Source organism: Salmo trutta, chromosome 25, assembly GCF_901001165.1.
Source record: "Salmo trutta chromosome 25, fSalTru1.1, whole genome shotgun sequence".
Taxonomy (NCBI): domain Eukaryota; kingdom Metazoa; phylum Chordata; class Actinopteri; order Salmoniformes; family Salmonidae; genus Salmo; species Salmo trutta.
In genome coordinates, this window is record NC_042981.1 from 13,138,185 (window position 1) to 13,157,540 (window position 19,356).

Consider the following 19,356-nt stretch of genomic DNA (forward strand, 5'->3'; position numbering starts at 1 on the left):
CTAATTATCATCCTTCCCTTTCCTCTCCTTCCCACATTGTCATCCTGCCCTCTTCTCTCCTTCCCACATTATCATCCTCTCCTCTCCTCTCCTCTCCTCTCCTCTGCTCTGCTCTGCTCTGCTCTGCTCTCCCTCACTCCGACTAGACCTGTCAATCTAAGATGTATGTTTTGGCCCTCCTCATCATTCATCTCCTCTCCTCTTTGTCCATCCTTTCATTTTTACATCCTTTGTGTTCTCATGTCCTCTCCACCCCCTTCTCTTACTCACTCCATCCCTCCTTACAATGTCCCTTGCTTTCCATTTTTCCCTTCATTTTTCTTCCCCTCTCTCTTCCCTTCCTCTTTTCTTTCACCCGTTTTGCTCTATTTCTACCCAGAGAAGGTTGATGGGGGAAAGAAGGGATGATAAAATAGAGGGATGAGAGAGGGGCTATTGGGAGGGGGATGGAGAGGAGGGTTAAGGTAGGATGGAGTCAGTCGAGGATAGATCAGCACAGTAGTTTCAAGGAAAAACATATTCATCTCTCCAATTTTATTTTCCTGTAAAACCTCATTTTTTTCCTCAGAAATTCTACATTGAACTGTTTTATTAGTAAGAAGCATCTATTCAATATTTATAAAACATCAATAAAGGAGGAGATGCCCTTTACATAGAGCTGTTACTGCAAGACTCCAGGACTCTTTTCTACGTCCCAATTAGAGGTCGACCGATTATGATTTTTCAACGCCGATACCGATTATTGGGGGACCAAAAAAAGCCGATACCGATTAATCGGCCTAACCCTAACCCCCCTTTTATTTATTTGTAATAATGACAATTACAACAATACTGAATTAACACTTAATATAATACATCAATAAAATCAATTTAGCCTCAAATAAATAATGAAACATGTTGTCAGGGGCGTCGTAAAGGACAGACCAAGGCGCTGCGGGTATCGTGCTCATCTTCTTTCTTTTATTTATAGAGAACACTTTAACAAAATAAACCAACGCCAAACAACAGTTCTGTATGGACACAAGGACTATACGAAAAAACAACCACCCACAAAACCCAAAGCAAAACAGGCTGCCTAAGTATGGCTTCCAATCAGAGACAACGAAAGACACCTGCCTCTGATTGGAAACCACACACGGCCAAACCTGGAAAACAAAACATAGAAAATGAAAACTAGAACCAAAATCCCCTAGACCAAAACCCCTAAAACAAACACCCCCTGCCACGCCCTGACCATACTACAATGACAAAAGACCCCTTTACTGGTCAGGACGTGACGCATGTTCAATTTGGTTTAAATAATGCAAAAACAAAGTGTGGGAGAAGAAAGTAAAAGTGCAATATGTGCCATGTAAGAAAGCTAACGTTTAAGTGCCTTGCTCAGAACATGGGAACATATGAAAGCTGGTGGTTCCTTTTAACATGAGTCTTCAATATTCCCAGGTAAGAAGTTTTAGGTTGTAGTTATTATAGGAATTATAGGACTATTTCTCTCTATACGATTTGTATTTCATATACCTTTGACTATTGGATGTTCTTATAGGCACTTTAGTATTGCCAGTGTAACAGTATAGCTTCCGTCCCTCTCCTCGCTCCTACCTGGGCTCGAACAAGGAACACATCGACAACAGCCACCCTCGAAGCAGCGTTACCCATGTAGAGCAAGGGGAACAACTACTCCAAGTCTCAGAGCGAGTGACGTTTGAAACGCTATTAGCGCGCACCCGCTAACTAGCAAGCCATTTCACATCGGTTACACCAGCCTAATCTTAGGAGTTGACAGGCTTGAAGTCATAAACAGCGCAATGCATTGCGAAGAGCTGCTGGCAAAACGCACGAAAGTGCTGTTTGAATGAATGCTTACGAGCCTGTTGGTGCCTACCACCGCTCAGTCAGACTGCTCTATCAAATCATAGACTTAATTATAATATAATAAACACACAGAAATACGAACCTTAGGTCATTAATATGGTCGAATCCGGAAACTATCATCTCGAAAACAAAACGTTTTTTTCTTTCAGTGAAATACGGAACCGTTCCGTATTTTATCTAACGGTTGGCATCCCTAAGTCTAAATATTCCTGTTACATTGCACAACCTTCAATGGTATGTGATAATTACGGAAAATTCTGGCAAATTAGTTCGCAACGAGCCAGGCAATGAACGCAAGAGCAGTGACACAATTTCATGTTAGCAGGCAATATTAACTAAATATGCAGGTTTAAAAAGATATACTTGTGTATTGATTTTAAAGAAAGGCATTGATGTTTATGGTTAGGTACATTGGTGCAACGACAGTGCTTTTTTCGTAAATGCGCTTGTTAAATCATCACCCGTTTGTCGAAGTAGGCTGTGATTCGATGAGAAATTAACAGGCACCGCATCGATTATATCCAACGCAGGACACGTTAGATAAACTAGTAATATCATCAACTATATATAGTTAACTAGTGATTATGTTAAGATTGATAGTTTTTTACAAGATAAGTTTAATGCTAGCTAGCAACTTACCTTGACTTCTTGCTGCCCTCGTGTAACAGGTAGTCAGCCTGCCATGCAGGCTTCTCGTGGAGTGCAATGTAAGGCAGGTGGTTAGAGCGTTGGACTAGTAACCAGAAGGTTGCAAAAACGAATCCCTGAATCCCCCCTGAACAAGGCAGTTAACCCCCGTTCCTAGGCCATCATTGAAAATAAGAATGTGTTCTTAATCTGACTTGCCTAGTTAAATAAAGGTGTAAAAAAAATATTGGTGTCCAAAAATACCGATTACCAATTGTTATGAAAACTTGAAATCGGCCCCAATTAATCGGCCATTTCGATTAATCGGTCGACCTCTAGTCCCAATAGCACCCTATTCCCTATGTAGTGCACTACTTTTGCCCCGGGCCCATAAGACTGGTCTAAAGTAGTGCACTATATAGAGGATAGGGTACCATTTGGGATGCAACCCGAGGACTCTGCTGCTGCATAATGTAATTATTTAAAACTAATGAAAATGAAGAATCTCCAGGTGATTGCACTTTAGCTCTTTTTCTCTCCCTCTCTCTCTCTCCCTCTCTCTCTCTCCCTCTCTCTCTCTCTCTCTCTCTCTCTCTCTCGCCCTCTTTTTAATCATCTCTGTCTACAATAAAACATCTCTCTCTCTCGCTTTCTCCCTCTCTGTCATCAGTAGTATAGAATGTATGTATGTTGTGTGTGTGTTAGTGATGCACGGGTCAGCTGTTTGTTCACCTGCATCTGCCCATAATTGTTAATAACCCATCTGCAACTACCCGACCTATATGTGACAAAGTGAAAATCTGATGCCTGCACCCAACCCTATCCCACTATTATAAAAATGCGCTGTACAGTCAGATGCGCTGTACCTTCTTATTTTTTACAGGGGGTACAGGATATTCATTTTTTTAACCTAATTTACACTGAACAAAAATATAAATGCAACATGCAACAATTTCAAAGATTGTACTGAGTTAGAGTTCATATAAGAAAATCTGTCAATTGAAATAAATGCATTATGCCCTAGTGTATGGATGTCACATGACTGGGAATACAGATATGCGTATGTTGGTCACAGATACCTTTAAAGAAAGGTAGAGGCGGGGATCAGAAAACCAGTCAGTATCTGGTGTGACCACCATTTGCTTCATGCAGTGCAACACATTACATGTTGCGTTTATATTTTTGTTCCGTATACATAGGCTATATTCCTGCTTCTAATTTCTGACATTTTGCTAGGCTATTTGTTAGTCAACTTGTTTATAAATTAGCCTAGCTACATTACTTGTTGACCTGGAAGAATAAATAAACCCTTGCTCACCAGAAAATATGTCATAACATAAGTCATTAAAATGAATGCTTCAATGTAGTTGACATCGGTCGAGTTATCGTTCATCTCTGCTTCTCTCGCACAGCGAAGATGTTTAGGGACCAGGGAGAAAATGCAATTATTGAAAAAAATCAGTTTGACCGGTTTTAAGGGGGAAAAAGCTGTGAAAACAGCCCAACATGTTTCTGATAACATTTCACTTTGGCTTAAATACATATTTTATGTGGTTGAAATAATATCAGCTTTTATTATGCTGATAAAGGTAGCACCTTTACAGACAGTCCCTAACTGCTCATTCATTCTATCAAGATGCTGAAATAAATAAATCGTATTTCTCCTCTCCTGTTCCCGATTCAACATGTACATTTGATTTATCATATCATTGCAAGAACTGCTTTGTTCTGCAGGAGTTAATATTATACTGAACAAAAATATAAACGCAACATGTAAAGTGTTGGTCCCATGTTTCATGAGCTGAAATAAAAGATCCCAGAAATGTTCCATACACACACAAAGCTTATTTCTCTCAAATGTTGGACACAGATTTGTTTATATCCCTTTTAGTTAGCATTTCTCCTTTGCCAAGATAATTAATTGATGTTTAATATATGGTATGGCTGTCCTGGCTGTGGTGGTTATACTCAGGTCAGAATGAGAGTCACTGAGATGGAGAGAGAGAGAGGACAGAGGGAGGGAAAACACACCGAGAGAGAGGGACGTAAAGAGAGAGGGGGAACAGCTGCATTGCAGGGTAGCGGATATTCCAGAGGTTGCTCTAATCTCTCTCTCTCTCTCTCTCTCTCTCCTTCACTCCCCCCTTTCTCATTCTCTCTTTCTAATAGTATGTTCTCTCCCAGCCAGCTTGTATTTCACAGCAGGTAGAGACTAGTGAGATAATCCTCCCCTGTGTCTTGTTATGTAACTATCACCTCGTTTTGATCCTCCCACTTCAAATGAATGAAGAACTGGGTTGGGCCTGAGCTTGGGGCTGGTGTATAGGGCTGGGATTGAGACTGGGGCTGGTGTATAGGGCTGGGCCTGAGCTTGGGGCTGGTGTATAGGGCTGGGCCTGAGCTTGGGGCTGGTGTATAGGGCTGGGATTGAGACTGGGGCTGGGTTATAGGGCTGGGCCTGAGCCTGGGGCTGGTGTATAGGGCTGGGATTGAGACTGGGGCTGGGTTATAGGGCTGGTGGGGTTGGGATTGAGACTGGGGCTGGGTTATAGGGCTGGTGGGGTTGGGATTGAGACTGGGGCTGGGTTATAGGGCTGGGCCTGAGCCTGGGGCTGGTGTATAGGGCTGCGATTGAGACTGGGGCTGGGTTATAGGGCTGGTGGGGTTGGGATTGAGACTGGGGCTGGGTTATAGGGCTGGTGGGGTTGGGATTGAGACTGGGGCTGGGTTATAGGGCTGGTGGGGTTGGGATTGAGACTGGGGCTGGGTTATAGGGCTGGTGGGGTTGGGATTGAGACTGGGGCTGGGTTATAGGGCTGGGCCTGAGCCTGGGGCTGGTGTATAGGGCTGGGATTGAGACTGGGGCTGGGTAATAAGGCTGGTGGGTTTGGGATTGAGACTGGGCCTGGGGTATAGGGCTGGGGCTGAGTTTTGGACTAAGGCTGAGATTGAGACTGGGGCTGAGGTTGAGACTGGGGCAAAGGCTGGGGCTGAGGTTGAGGTTTGGGTTAAGGCTGGGGCTGAGGTTGAGGTTTGGGTTAAGGCTGGAGCTGAGGTTGAGGTTTGGGTTAAGGCTGGAGCTGAGGTTGAGGTTTGGGTTAAGGCTGGAGCTGAGGTTGAGGTTTGGGTTAAGGCTGAGGTTGAGGTTGAGGTTTGGGTTAAGGCTGGAGCTGAGGTTGAGGTTTGGGTTAAGGCTGGAGCTGAGGTTGAGGTTTGGGTTAAGGCTGGAGCTGAGGTTGAGGTTTGGGTTAAGGCTGGAGCTGAGGTTGAGGTTTGGGTTAAGGCTGGAGCTGAGGTTGAGGTTTGGGTTAAGGCTGGAGCTGAGGTTGAGGTTTGGGTTAAGGCTGAGGCTGGGGCTGAGGCTGTGGCTGAGGCTGTTTTGTTCTTATCCCTCTCTTTACTCTATTCTTTCTTTCTGTAAGTAATGTGTGTGGGATATTCCATTGAAACGGAATTATGCTTTGACTCATTTTTAAAATGTATGCCAAACAAAAACCATTTATTTCAAAGTTTAACAAACCATACAACTCTATGCGCAAGGACTACTTTTAACAATTTACACTGAACATTTTACAAAAATACATTTACTGGAAGAACTGCAGATGCAAACTCTGGTAACAGAATGACGATAAAATCTCTGTTAAATATCTGTTCCCAATTAAGATTCACAGATGTCTGCAGTTCACGGTTAGGATGGTGTGCTTCACGGTTGGGATGGTGTTCTTCGGCTTGCAAGCCTCCCCCTTTTTCCTCCAAACGTAAGGATGGTCATTATGGCCAAACAGATCTATTTTTGTTTCATCAGACCAGAGGACATTTCTCCAAAAAGTACAATCTTTGTCCCCATGTGCAGTTGCAAACCGTAGTCTCGCTTTTTTATGGCGGTTTTGGAGCAGTGGCTTCTTCCGTGCTGAGCGGCCTTTCAGATTATGTTGCTATAGGACTCGTTTTACTGTGGATATAGATACTTTTGTACCTGTTTCTTCCAGAATCTTCACAAGGTCCTTTGCTGTTGTTCTGGGATTGATTTGCACTTTTCGCCCCAAAGTATGCTCATCTCTAGGAGACAGAACTCATCTCCTTCCTGAGCGGTATGACGGCTGTGTGGTCCCATGGTGTTTATACTTGCATACTATTGTTTGTACAGATGAACGTGGTACCTTCAGGGGTTTGGAAATTGCTCCCAAGGATGAACTACACTTGTGGAGGTCTACAATGAGAGAGAGGCACTGAGTTTGAAGGTAGGCCTTATTTACCAGGCTACAGGTCAGTGCTTTATCATTTATTTACCAGGCTACAGGTCAGTGCTTTATCATTTATTTACCAGGCTACAGGTCAGTGCTTTATCATTTATTTACCAGGCTACAGGTCAGTGCTTTATCATTTATTTACCAGGCTACAGGTCAGTGCTTTATCATTTATTTACCAGGCTACAGGTCAGTGCTTTATCATTTATTTACCAGGCTACAGGTCAGTGCTTTATCATTTATTTACCAGGCTACAGGTCAGTGCTTTATCATTTATTTACCAGGCTACAGGTCAGTGCTCCAGTACAGACCACACAGCCATGGTGCCATTACACTGCCACGACCACCACACCCTACACCCATTCTCTGTCTCTCTCTCTCTCTCTCTCTCTCTCTCTCTCTTTTTCTCTTTCTCACTCTCTCACTCTTTCTCTCTCTCTCTCTCTCTTTTTCTCTTTCTCACTCTCTCTCTCTTTCGCACACTCTTTCTCACTGCCATCACACTGCCACGACCACCACACCCTACACCCATTCTCTCTCTTTCTCTCTCTCTCGCGCTCGCGCTCACTCTCACTCTCACGCTCTCGCTCTCGCTCTCACTTACTTTCTCTCCCCGTCTGCACTCTACTATATTTAGCTTATCCTCTTGTCTTCTCATCTTTTTCCTCATGCCTATTTCTCTCACTTTTTTTCATTCTCTCTCCCACTCCCTTGAGAAAAGAGTGATGATGGAGAGACAAGGTGTGATGTCACAGCTAGGGTTGCACATTTTGGGGAATATTCAGAGGTGGAAACATTCCATGGGAATTAAAAGAAATATATGGGAATTAACGGAAATATATGCAAATTAATATTAATAACATTTCAATTTAATGTTTTTTGCATTGGATATATTTACCATATCATATGGAGACAGAAACATAAACCTTTTACCTGATCATAAGTAGACATAATTTCAAATGATTCAACCCTTCCAATAGAAATAAAAACATTTTTTTATCCAGGTTCAAATCTCTGTAGGTGATGGCTTTGTTTTGGAAGGTTTTGATAATTAGCGGGTATTTGCCTAATTCAGCTCTGCATGCATTATTTGGTGTTTTACGTTGAACACGGGGGACATTTTTGCAGAATTCTGCATGCAGTCTCTCAATTTGGTGTTTGCCCCATTTTGTGAATATTTGGTTGGTGAGTGGACCCCAGACCTCACAACCATAAAGGGCAATGGGTTCAATAACTGATTCAAGTATTTTTAGCCAGATCCTAATTGTTATGTCAAATTTTATGTTCCTTTTGATGGCGTAGAAGGCCCTTCTTGCCTTGTCTCTCAGATCGTTCACAGCTTTGTGGAAGTTACATGTGGCATTGATATTTAGGCATCGTTTTTTGTGTGCTCTAGGGCAACGGAGTCTAGATGGAATTTTTATTTGTGGTCCTGGCAACTGGACCTTTTTTGGAACACCATTATTTTTGTCTTACTGAGATTTACTGTCAGGGCCCAGGTCTGACAGAATCTGTGCAGAAGATCTAGGTGCTGCTGTAGGCCCTCCTTGGTTGGGGACAGAAGCACCAGATCATCAGCGAACAATAGACGTTTGACTTCAGATTCTAGTAGGGTGAGGCTGGGTGCTGCAGCCTGTTCTAGTGCCCTCGCCAATTCGTTGATATATATGTTGAAGAGGGTGCGGCTCAAACTGCGTCCATGTCTCACCCCACGGCCCTGTGTTTTTGCCAATTTTAACCGCACATTCTCTCGCTATCTTTGTCTCTCTCTTTTTCTCTCTCTTTTTCTCTCTGTCTCTCACCCTTTCTATTTCTCTCTACAGTGAGTGACAGCTGCTTCAGGAACCTGGCTGAGGACCGCAGTGGAGTAAACCTCAAAGATTTGGTCCACGACCCATCACTGTGAGTACACACACGCACACAGTCTTTGCAGGTGTTATGCCAGATGCAGCGAAATGCTTATCCAACAGTGCTGTAGAATGTCAAAACGATTCCAAGTTTATATACAGTACCAGTTGAAAGTTTGGACACACCTACTCATTCAAGGGTTTTTGTTCATATTTTACTATTTTCTACATTGTTGAATAATAGTGAAGACATCAAAACTACGAAATAACCCCAATGGAAATGTGTAGTAACCAAAAAAGTATTAAACAAATCAAAATATATTCTACATTTTAGAATCTTCAAAGTAGCCACCCTTTGCCTTGCACACTCTTGGCATTCTCTCAACCAGCCTCATGAGAAATGATTTTCCAACAGTCTTGAAGGAGTTCCCATATATGCTGAGCTCTTGTTGGCTGCTTTTCCTTCACTCTGCGATCCAACTCATCCCAAACCATCTCAATTGGGTTGAGGTCGGGTGATTGTGGAGGCCAGGTCATCTGATGCAGCACTCCTTTACTCTCATTCAAATAGCCCTTACACAGCCCACTAACCGCAAACCAGATGGGATGGCGTATCGCTGCAGAATGCTATGGTAGCCATTCTGGTTAAGTTTGCCTTGAATTCTAAATAAATCACAGACAGTGTCACAGCAAAGCACCATTACACCTCCTCCATGCTTCACGGTGAGAACCACACATGCAGAGATAATCCGTTCACCTACTCTGTGTCTCCCAAAGACTCATCAGACCAAAGGACAGATTTCCACCGGTCTAATGTCCATTGCTCGTGTTTCTTGGCCCAAGCAAGTCTCTTCTTTATTATTAGTGTCCTTTAGTAGTTGTTCCTTTGCAGCAAATCAACCATGAAGGCCTGATTCACACAGTTTCCGCTGAACAGTTGATGTTGAGATGTGTCTTTTACTTGAACTCTGTGAAGCACTTATTTGGGCTGCAATCTGAGGTGCAGTTAACTCTAATTAACTTATCCTCTGCATCAGAGGTAACTCTGGGTCTTCCTTTCCTGTGGCGATCCTCATGAGAGACATACATTTACATTACATTTACATTTAAGTCATTTAGCAGACGCTCTTATCCAGAGCGACTTACAAATTGGTGCATTCACCTTAAGATATCCAGTGGAACAACCACTTTACAATAGTGCATCTAAATCTTTCGTAGGGGGGGTAGAAGGATTACTTTATCCTATCCCAGGTATTCCTTAAAGAGGTGGGGTTTCAGGTGTCTCCGGAAGGTGGTGATTGACTCCGCTGTCCTGGCGTCGTGAGGGAGCTTGTTCCACCATTGGGGTGCCAGAGCAGCGAACAGTTTTGACTGGGCTGAGCGGGAGCTGTGCTTCCTCAGAGGTAGGGAGGCGAGCAGGCCAGAGGTGGATGAACGCAGTGCCCTTGTTTGGGTGTAGGGCCTGATCAGAGCCTGAAGGTACGGAGGTGCCGTACCCCTCACAGCTCCGTAGGCAAGCAGCATGGACTTGTAGCGGATGCGAGCTTCAACTGGAAGCCAGTGGAGAGAGCGGAGGAGCGGGGTGACGTGAGAGAACTTGGGAAGGTTGAACACCAGACGGGCTGCGGCGTTCTGGATGAGTTGTAGGGGTTTAATGGCACAGGCAGGGAGCCCAGCCAACAGCGAGTTGCAGTAATCCAGACGGGAGATGACAAGTGCCTGGACTAGGACCTGCGCCGCTTCCTGTGTGAGGCAGGGTCGTACTCTGCGAATGTTGTAGAGCATGAACCTACAGGATCGGGTCACCGCCTTGATGTTAGTGGAGAACGACAGGGTGTTGTCCAGGGTCACGCCAAGGTTCTTGGCACTCTGGGAGGAGGACACAAGGGAGTTGTCAACCGTGATGGCGAGATCATGGAACGGGCAGTCCTTCCCTGGGAGGAGGAGCAGCTCCGTCTTGCCGAGGTTCAGCTTGAGGTGGTGAGCCGTCATCCACACTGATATGTCTGCCAGACATGCAGAGATGCGATTCGCCACCTGGTTATCAGAAGGGGGAAAGGAGAAGATTAATTGTGTGTCGTCTGCGTAGCAATGATAGGAGAGACCATGTGAGGATATGACCGAGCCAAGTGACTTGGTGTATAGTGAGAATAGGAGAGGGCCTAGAACAGAGCCCTGGGGGACACCAGTGGTGAGAGCACGTGGTGCGGAGACAGATTCTCGCCACGCCACCTGGTAGGAGCGACCTGTCAGGTAGGACGCAATCCAAGCGTGGGCCGCGCCGGAGATGCCCAGCTCGGAGAGGGTGGAGAGGAGGATCTGATGGTTCACGGTATCAAAGGCAGCAGATAGGTCTAGAAGGATGAGAGCAGAGGAGAGAGAGTTAGCTTTAGCAGTGCGGAGAGCCTCCGTGACACAGAGAAGAGCAGTCTCAGTTGAATGCCCAGTCTTGAAACCTGACTGATTAGGATCAAGAAGGTCATTCTGAGAGAGATAGCAGGAGAGCTGGCCAAGGACGGCACGTTCAAGAGTTTTGGAGAGAAAAGAAAGAAGGGATACTGGTCTGTAGTTGTTGATATCGGAGGGATCGAGTGTAGGTTTTTTCAGAAGGGGTGCAACTCTCGCTCTCTTGAAGACGGAAGGGACGTAGCCAGCGGTCAAGGATGAGTTGATGAGCGAGGTGAGGTAGGGGAGAAGGTCTCCGGAAATGGTCTGGAGAAGAGAGGAGGGGATAGGGTCAAGTGGGCAGGTTGTTGGGCGGCCGGCCGTCACGAGACGCGAGATTTCATCTGGAGAGAGAGGGGAGAAAGAGGTCAAAGCACAGGGTAGGGCAGTGTGAGCAGGACCAGCGGTGTCGTTTGGCTTAGCAAACGAGGATCGGATGTCATCAGCCTTCTTTTCAAAATGGTTGACGAAGTCATCCGCAGAGAGAGAGGAGGGGGGGGAGGGGGAGGAGGATTCAGGAGGGAGGAGAAGGTAGCAAAGAGCTTCCTAGGGTTAGAGGCAGATGCTTGGAATTTAGAGTGGTAGAAAGTGGCTTTAGCAGCAGAGACAGAAGAGGAAAATGTAGAGAGGAGGGCGTGAAAGGATGCCAGGTCCGCAGGGAGGCGAGTTTTCCTCCATTTCCGCTCGGCTGCCCGGAGCCCTGTTCTGTGAGCTCGCAGTGAGTCGTCGAGCCACGGCGCAGGAGTGGAGGACCGAGCCGGCCTGGAGGATAGGGGACAGAGAAAATCGAAGGATGCAGAAAGGGAGGAGAGGAGGGTTGAGGAGGCAGAATCAGGAGATAGGTTGGAGAAGGTTTGAGCAGAGGGAAGAGATGATAGGATGGAAGAGGAGAGAGTAGCGGGAGAGAGAGAGCGAAGGTTGGGACGGCACAATACCATCCGAGTAGGGGCAGAGTGAGAAGTGTTGGATGAGAGCGAGAGGGAAAAGGATACAAGGTAGTGGTCGGAGACTTGGAGGGGAGTTGCAATGAGATTAGTGGAAGAACAGCATCTAGTAAAGATGAGGTCAAGCGTATTGCCTGCCTTGTGAGTAGGGGGGGAAGGTGAGAGGGTGAGGTCAAAGGAGGAGAGGAGTGGAAAGAAGGAGGCAGAGAGGAATGAGTCAAAGGTAGACGTGGGGAGGTTAAAGTCACCCAGAACTGTGAGAGGTGAGCCATCCTCAGGGAAGGAACTTATCAAGGCATCAAGCTCATTGATGAACTCTCCAAGGGAACCTGGAGGGCGATAAATGATAAGGATGTTAAGCTTGAAAGGGCTGGTAACTGTGACAGCATGGAATTCAAATGAGGAGATAGACAAATGGGTCAGGGGAGAAAGAGAGAATGTCCACTTGGGAGAGATGAGGATTCCAGTGCCACCACCCCGCTGGCTCGATGCTCTAGGGGTATGCGAGAACACGTAGGCAGACGAGGAGAGAGCAGTAGGAGTAGCAGTGTTATCTGTGGTAATCCATGTTTCCGTCAGCGCCAGGAAGTCTAGGGACTGGAGGGTAGCATAGGCTGAGATGAACTCAGCCTTGTTGGCCGCAGACCGGCAGTTCCAGAGGCTGCCGGAGACCTGGAACTCCACGTGGGTCGTGCGCGCTGGGACCACCAGGTTAGAGTGGCAGCGGCCACGCGGTGTGAAGCGTTTGTATGGCCTGTGCAGAGGGGAGAGAACAGGGATAGCCAGACACATAGTTGACAAGCTACAGAAGAGGCTACGCTAATGCAAAGGAGATTGGAATGACAAGTGGACTACACGTCTCGAATGTTCAGAAAGTTAAGCTTACGTTGCGAAAATCTTATTGACTAAAATGACGAAAATGCTAGCTAACTAACACAACACTACACTAATCAAGTCGTTCCGTTGTAATGTAATAGTTTCTACAGTGCTGCTAGTCGGTAGAGGTTGGCTATTATACAAAAGCAACTTTGTAGCTAGCTAACATAACATAACACTAATCAAGACGTTCCTTTGTAATGTATTTAGTTTCTACAATGCTGCTCGTCGGTAATAGTTGGCTGGGTATGGAACAATGGCGTCGCGGGGGACGGAAATAGCTGGCTAGCTAACCTAGCTATTACTAAACTACACAATTATCAAGCTATGACAAAGACAGCTATGTAGCTAGCTAGCTAACACTGCACTAGTCAAATCGTTCCGTTGTAATGTAATAGTTTCTACAGTGCTGCTAGTCGGTAGAGGTTGGCTATTATACAAAAGCAACTTTGTAGCTAGCTAACATAACATAACACAGAGACAGTTTCATCATAGCACTTGATGGTTTTTGCAACTGCACTTGAAGGAACTTTCAAAGTTCTTGACATTGACTGTAGAAAAGGCCCATGGAGTTGGTGGAAGAATCCTTTAATTCATGGCCACTTGCTCAGCTGGGCCAGGGGAGCTTTAATTAGGTCAGGTAGAAATGTCTGACAGGTCTCAACTCCATAAAAGGAGGAAATCGCCATCGCCCGATCTCGCTGCTTTCTCTTCCTTAACTCTGTCTAATCCAGAAGTTCTGTGCGTCCATGAATCCATACCTCCCAGTAAATATACCACTTTATGGTTAAAGGAATTCCTGCCTCAGTCTCATCCATTCCTCTGTTCACCTTCACTGTCAGTCATCCTACCTGTCCAGCTACCCTCACAGATTCCACTGATCTTTCATTGACATTGTCTTAAAGTAATGATGGACTGTTGTTTCTCTTTGCTTATTTTAGCTGTTCTTGCCATAATATGTACTTGGTCTTTTACCAAATAAGGCTATCGTCTGTATACCACCCCTACCTTGTCACAACACAACTGATTGGCTTAAGAAGGAAATACATTTCTCAAATTAACTTTCAATAAGGCACACCTGTTAATTGAAATGCATTCAGGGTAACTACATCATGAAGCTGGTTGAGAGAATCCCAAGATTGTGCAAAGCTGTCATCAAGGCAAAGGCTGGCTGCTTTGAAGAATCTCAATATAAAATATATTTCGATTTGTTTTATACTTTTTTGGTTACTACATGATTCCATATGTGTTATTTCATAGTTTTGATGTCTTCACTATTATTCTACCATGTAGAAAATAGTAAAAAAGAAAGAAAGACCCTTGAATTACTAGGTGTGTAGAGGACTTTTGACTGGTACTGTACATATATATATGTCGATACCGATATTTGGAGGACCAAAAAAGCCGATACCGATTAATCGGATGATTTTTATATACAGTCGTAGCCAAATATTAATTTTCACAAAGTCTGCTGCCTCAGTGTCTTTAGATATTTTTGTCAGATGTTACTATGGAATACTGAAGAATAATTACAAGCATTTCATAAGTGTCAAAGGCTTTTATTGACAATTACATTAAGTTGATGCAAAGAGTCAATATTTGCAGTGTTGACCCTTCTTTTTCAAGACCTCTGCAATCCGCCCTGGCATGCTGTCAATTAACTTCTGTGCCACATCCTGACTGAAGGCAGCCCATTTTTGTATAATCAATGCTTGGATTATGTCAGAATTTGTGGGGTTTTGTTTGTCCAACCACCTCTTGAGGATGGACCACAAGTTCTCAATGGGATTAAGGTCTGGGAAGTTTCCTGGCCATGGACCCAAAATATTGATGTTTTCTTCCATGAGCCACTTGGTTATCACTTTTGCCTTATGGCAAGGTGCTCCGTCATGCTGGAAAAGGCATTGTTTGTCACCAAACTGTTCCTGGATGGTTGGGAGAAGTTGCTCTCGGAGGATGTGTTGGTACCATTCTTTATTCATGGCTGTGTTCTTAGGCAAAATTGTGAGTGAGCCCACTCCCTTGGCTGAGAAGCAACCCCACACATGAATAGTCTCATGATGCTTTACTGTTGGCATGACACAGGACTGATGGTAGCACTCACCTTGTCTTCTCAGGACAAGCTTTTTTCCGGATGCCCCAAACAATCAGAAAGGGGATTCATCAGAGAAAATGACGTTACCCCAGTCCTCAGCAGTCCAATCCCTGTACCTTTTGCAGAATATCAGTCTGTCCCTGATGTTTTTCCTGGAGAGGAGTTGCTTCTTTGCTGCCCTTTTTGACACCAGGCCGTCCTCCAAAAGTCTTCGCCTCACTGTCCGTGCAGATGCACTCACACCTGCCTGCTGCCATTCCTGAGCAAGCTCTGTACTGGTGGTGCCCTGATCCCGCAGCTGCATCAACTTTAGGAGACGGTCCTGACGCTTGCTGGACTTTCTTGGGCACCTTGAAGCCTTCTTCACAACAATTGAACCGCTCTCCTTGAAGTTCTTGATGATCCGATAAATGGTTGATTTAGGTGCAATCTTACTGGCAGCAATATCCTTGCCTGTGAAACCCTTTTTGTGCAAAGCAATGATGATGGCACGTGTTTCCTTGCAGGTAACCATGGTTGACAGAGGAAGAACAATTATTCCAATTACCACCCTCATTTTGAAGCTTCCAGTCTGTTATTCGAACTCAATCAGCATGACAGAGTGATCTCCAGCCTTGTCCTTGTCAACACTCACACCTGTGTTAACGAGAGAATCACTGACATGATGTCAGCTGGTCCTTTTGTGGCAGGGCTGAAATGCAGTGGAAATGTTTTTGGGGGATTCAGTTAATTTGCATGGCAATTCATCTGATCACTCTTCATAACATTCTGGAGTATATGCAAATTGCCATCATACAAACTGAGGCAGCTGACTTTAAAAAAATGTAATATTTGTGTCAATCTCAAAATTTGGGCCACGACTGTGTGTGTGTGTGTGTGTGTGTGTGTGTGTGTGTGTGTGTGTGTGTGTGTGTGTGTGTGTATATATATATATATATATATATATATATATATATATATATATATATATATATTATACAGTGAGGGAAAAAAGTATTTGATCCCCTGCTGATTTTGTACATTTGCCCACTGACAAAGAAGTGATCAGTCTATAATTTTAATGGTAGTTTTATTTGAACAGTGAGAGACAGAATAACAACAACAAAAATCCAGAAAAACGCATGTCAAAAATGTTATAAATTGATTTGCATTTTAATGAGGGAAATAAGTATTGTGTGTGTGCAGGGGATCAAATACTTTTTTCCCTCACTGTATATATATTTGTAATAATGACAATTACAACAATACTGAATTAACACTTTTTTATTTTAACTTAACATAATACATAAATAAAATCTATTTAGTCTCAAATAAATAATAGAACATGCTCAATTTGGTTTACATAATGCAAAAACACAGTGTTGCAGAAGTAAAAGTGCAATATGTGCCATGTAAAAAAGCTAACGTTTAAGGTCCTTGCTCAGAACATATGAGAGCTGGTGGTTCAATATTCCCAGTTCTTCAATATTCCCAGTTAAGAAGTTTTAGGTTGTAGTTATTATAGGAATTACGACGCATCGACTTTTTCTCTATGTACCGTTTGTATTTCATATGCTTTTGACTATTGGATGTTCTAATAGGCACTTTAGTATTGCCAGCCTAATCTCAGGAGTTGATAGGCTTGAAGTCATAAACAGCGCTGTGCTTCAAGCATTGCTAAGAGTTGCTTCCAAACACAGTAAAGTTTGAATGAATGCTTACGAGCCTGCTGCTGCCTACCACCGCTCAGTCAGACTGCTCTATCAAATATCAAATCATAGACTTAATTATAATATTATAAACACAGAAATACGAGCCCTTGGTCATTAATATGGTCAAATCCGTAAACTATCATTTTGTTTATTCTTTCAGTGAAATACAGAACCGTTCTGTATTTTATCAAACGGGTGGCAACCCTAAGTCTAAATATTGCTGTTACATTGCACAACCTTCAATGTTATGTCGTGTCTTTGGGCATCATTAACTTGAAGACATGTTTATCAAATAACTCTCTGTAATTATTATTAAGCGATTAAACTGATTAATCATGTAACTGTAATTAACTAGAAGGTTGGGGCACCAAGGAAAATATTCAGATTACAAAGTTATAATTTTCCTAATATAACTTTCCAGATATCATAATATCTGGTCGATTTGTCTCCTCATTAATGATGTGTTTACCTCGCGTCAGTCTCATTCCAAACGTCGTAAATTGTTGTTATCTGCACGAACCCAGTCTTCACTAAGTCATCCATACATCAATTGTCTTAAAATCATTTATTTACTAAACTAAGTAATTCACAGAAAGCATACAAAACAGTAGGTATCGTTACAAAGCAATGGTAGCGGAATGTGCCCTAGTGGGCTAAACCGGCATGGCGGCTTGTTAAACAAAAGAGTAGTGGGCGGTCAGCTGAGAAGAACCTACAGAGTTGATAAATATTAACAATTGATATGCTAATCCTTTGCACATGAACGCTCACTCATTCGGAAACAATTGCAATCAATATATATATTTACGCTCAGTGTGTCGTCGTGATCTTTGTTGGAAAGGTTCGTCCTGTTGGAGAGTTCCCCCTCTCTCTCTCTCTCTTGGTTAGAATGGATCTTTCAAAAGCGACATTCATTAATGTCATTATAGAGTGGATGTTTCGTCGATCTTCTCGTTCAATGACAACGAATTTCTAGCTGCAGACTAGTAATTAATATCAAAGACTTGTTATTATTCTGTCGGTATCGATAGTCTAAAGGTTTAACCACGTGGTATGGTTAAAGTTCAGTAGAGGGATGTATGGTCAAACCTATTGGCCAACTCGTAATAGAGTGGAGGCCTGGTCTAAAGAAAGAAATTCTGGGTGGGGGTTTTATACTGAACATAGAAAAGGCTGTCACATGACACCTTGTCCTGTCTGTGTCCCTGGGGGCTTGCCGATGACTTAGTTAAGCTTTTGAACAGAAATACAATTCTCTCACATTAACATAAGTACATAGCATCTCAACATATTCCAAATAGCTTTATCCTTATTAATACAAATGACGTAAATGATACAACCATTTAGATGTAAGTCCCATAGCTGAGGCTATTATATAAACATTATTATGGTAATATGGCAATATTGTCTCTCATGGGTTTCATAAAATTGTACCAAGCGGACCAGTTCGTAGCTGGATTCTTCACCGATCTTTTATACCTTCTCCAGAACATAAATGTCGTTCGGTTCTCCAATCCTGTGAGGTGGAAGAATCCTTTGTTCTCTATACGAAACCCACTCTGTCTCAAAACTGTGGCCTGTTAGGCAGGACATTCCCTTTGGAATTTACGACCGCCTTCACACAGCCTTGTGTCAGAAGTATAGAGATCGGGGGATGGTGCATAGAAAACCCAGAGGGCAACGTCATGACAGTTATAATTATGTAAAATTCTGGCAAATTAGTTTGCAACGAGCCAGGCGGCCCAAACTGTTGCATATACCTTGACTCTGCGTGCACTAAATGCAAGAGAAGTGACAATTTCCCTAGGCAAGGTGGGACGTTTGCGAAATACAAATACCTCAAAATTGCTATAACTTCAATTTCTCAAACATATGACTATTTTACACCATTTTAAAGACAAGACTTTCGTTAATCTAACCACATTGTCCGATTTCAAAAAGGCTTTACAGCGAAAGCAAAACATTAGATTATGTCAGGAGAGTACCCTGCCAAAAATAATCACACAGCCATTTTCAAAGCAAGCATATATGTCACCAAAACCACAGCTAAATGCAGCACTAACCTTTGATGATCTTCATCAGATGACACTCCTAGGACATTATGTTATACAATACATGCATGTTTTGTTCAATCAAGTTCATATTTATATCAAAAACCGCAAACTTCCGGTGAATTTACTAAATTACTCACGATTAACGTTCACAAAATACATAACAATTATTTTAAGAATTGTAGATACAGAACTCCTTTATGCAATCGCGGTGTCAGATTTTAAAATAGCTTTTCGGCGAAAGCACATTTTGCAATATTCTGAGTACATAGCCCGGCCATCACGGCTAGCTAATTTGACACCCACCAAGTTTGGCCCTCACCAAACTCAGATTTACTATAAGAAAAATTGGATTACCTTTGCTGTTCTTCGTCAGAATGCACTCCCAGGACTTCTACTTCAACAACAAATGTTGCTTTGGTTCCAAATAATCCATAGTTATATTCAAATACCTCCGTTTTGTTTGTGCGTTCAGGTCAGTATCCGAAGGGTGACGCGCGAGTGCATTTCGTGACAAAACATTTCAAAATATTCCATTACCGGACTTCGAAGCATGTCAAACGCTGTTGAAAATCAATTTTTATGCTATTTTTCTCGTAAAATAGCGATAATATTCCAACCGGGCGACGTTGTATTCATTCAAAGGCTGAAAGAAAAAAAT

The 19,356-nt window shown here is 43.4% G+C and overlaps 1 protein-coding gene across 1 annotated transcript in view; it reads left to right on the forward strand.

Annotated features, from left to right (window-relative positions):
• gphna (gephyrin a) overlaps positions 1-19,356 on the forward strand; it is a 140,672-nt gene that overhangs the window by 25,635 nt on the left and 95,681 nt on the right. Inside the window, exon 2 of the mRNA XM_029712562.1 lies at positions 8,570-8,648. Within this exon, the coding sequence (XP_029568422.1) occupies positions 8,570-8,648 (79 nt within the window). The remainder of the gene's footprint in view (positions 1-8,569; positions 8,649-19,356) is intronic.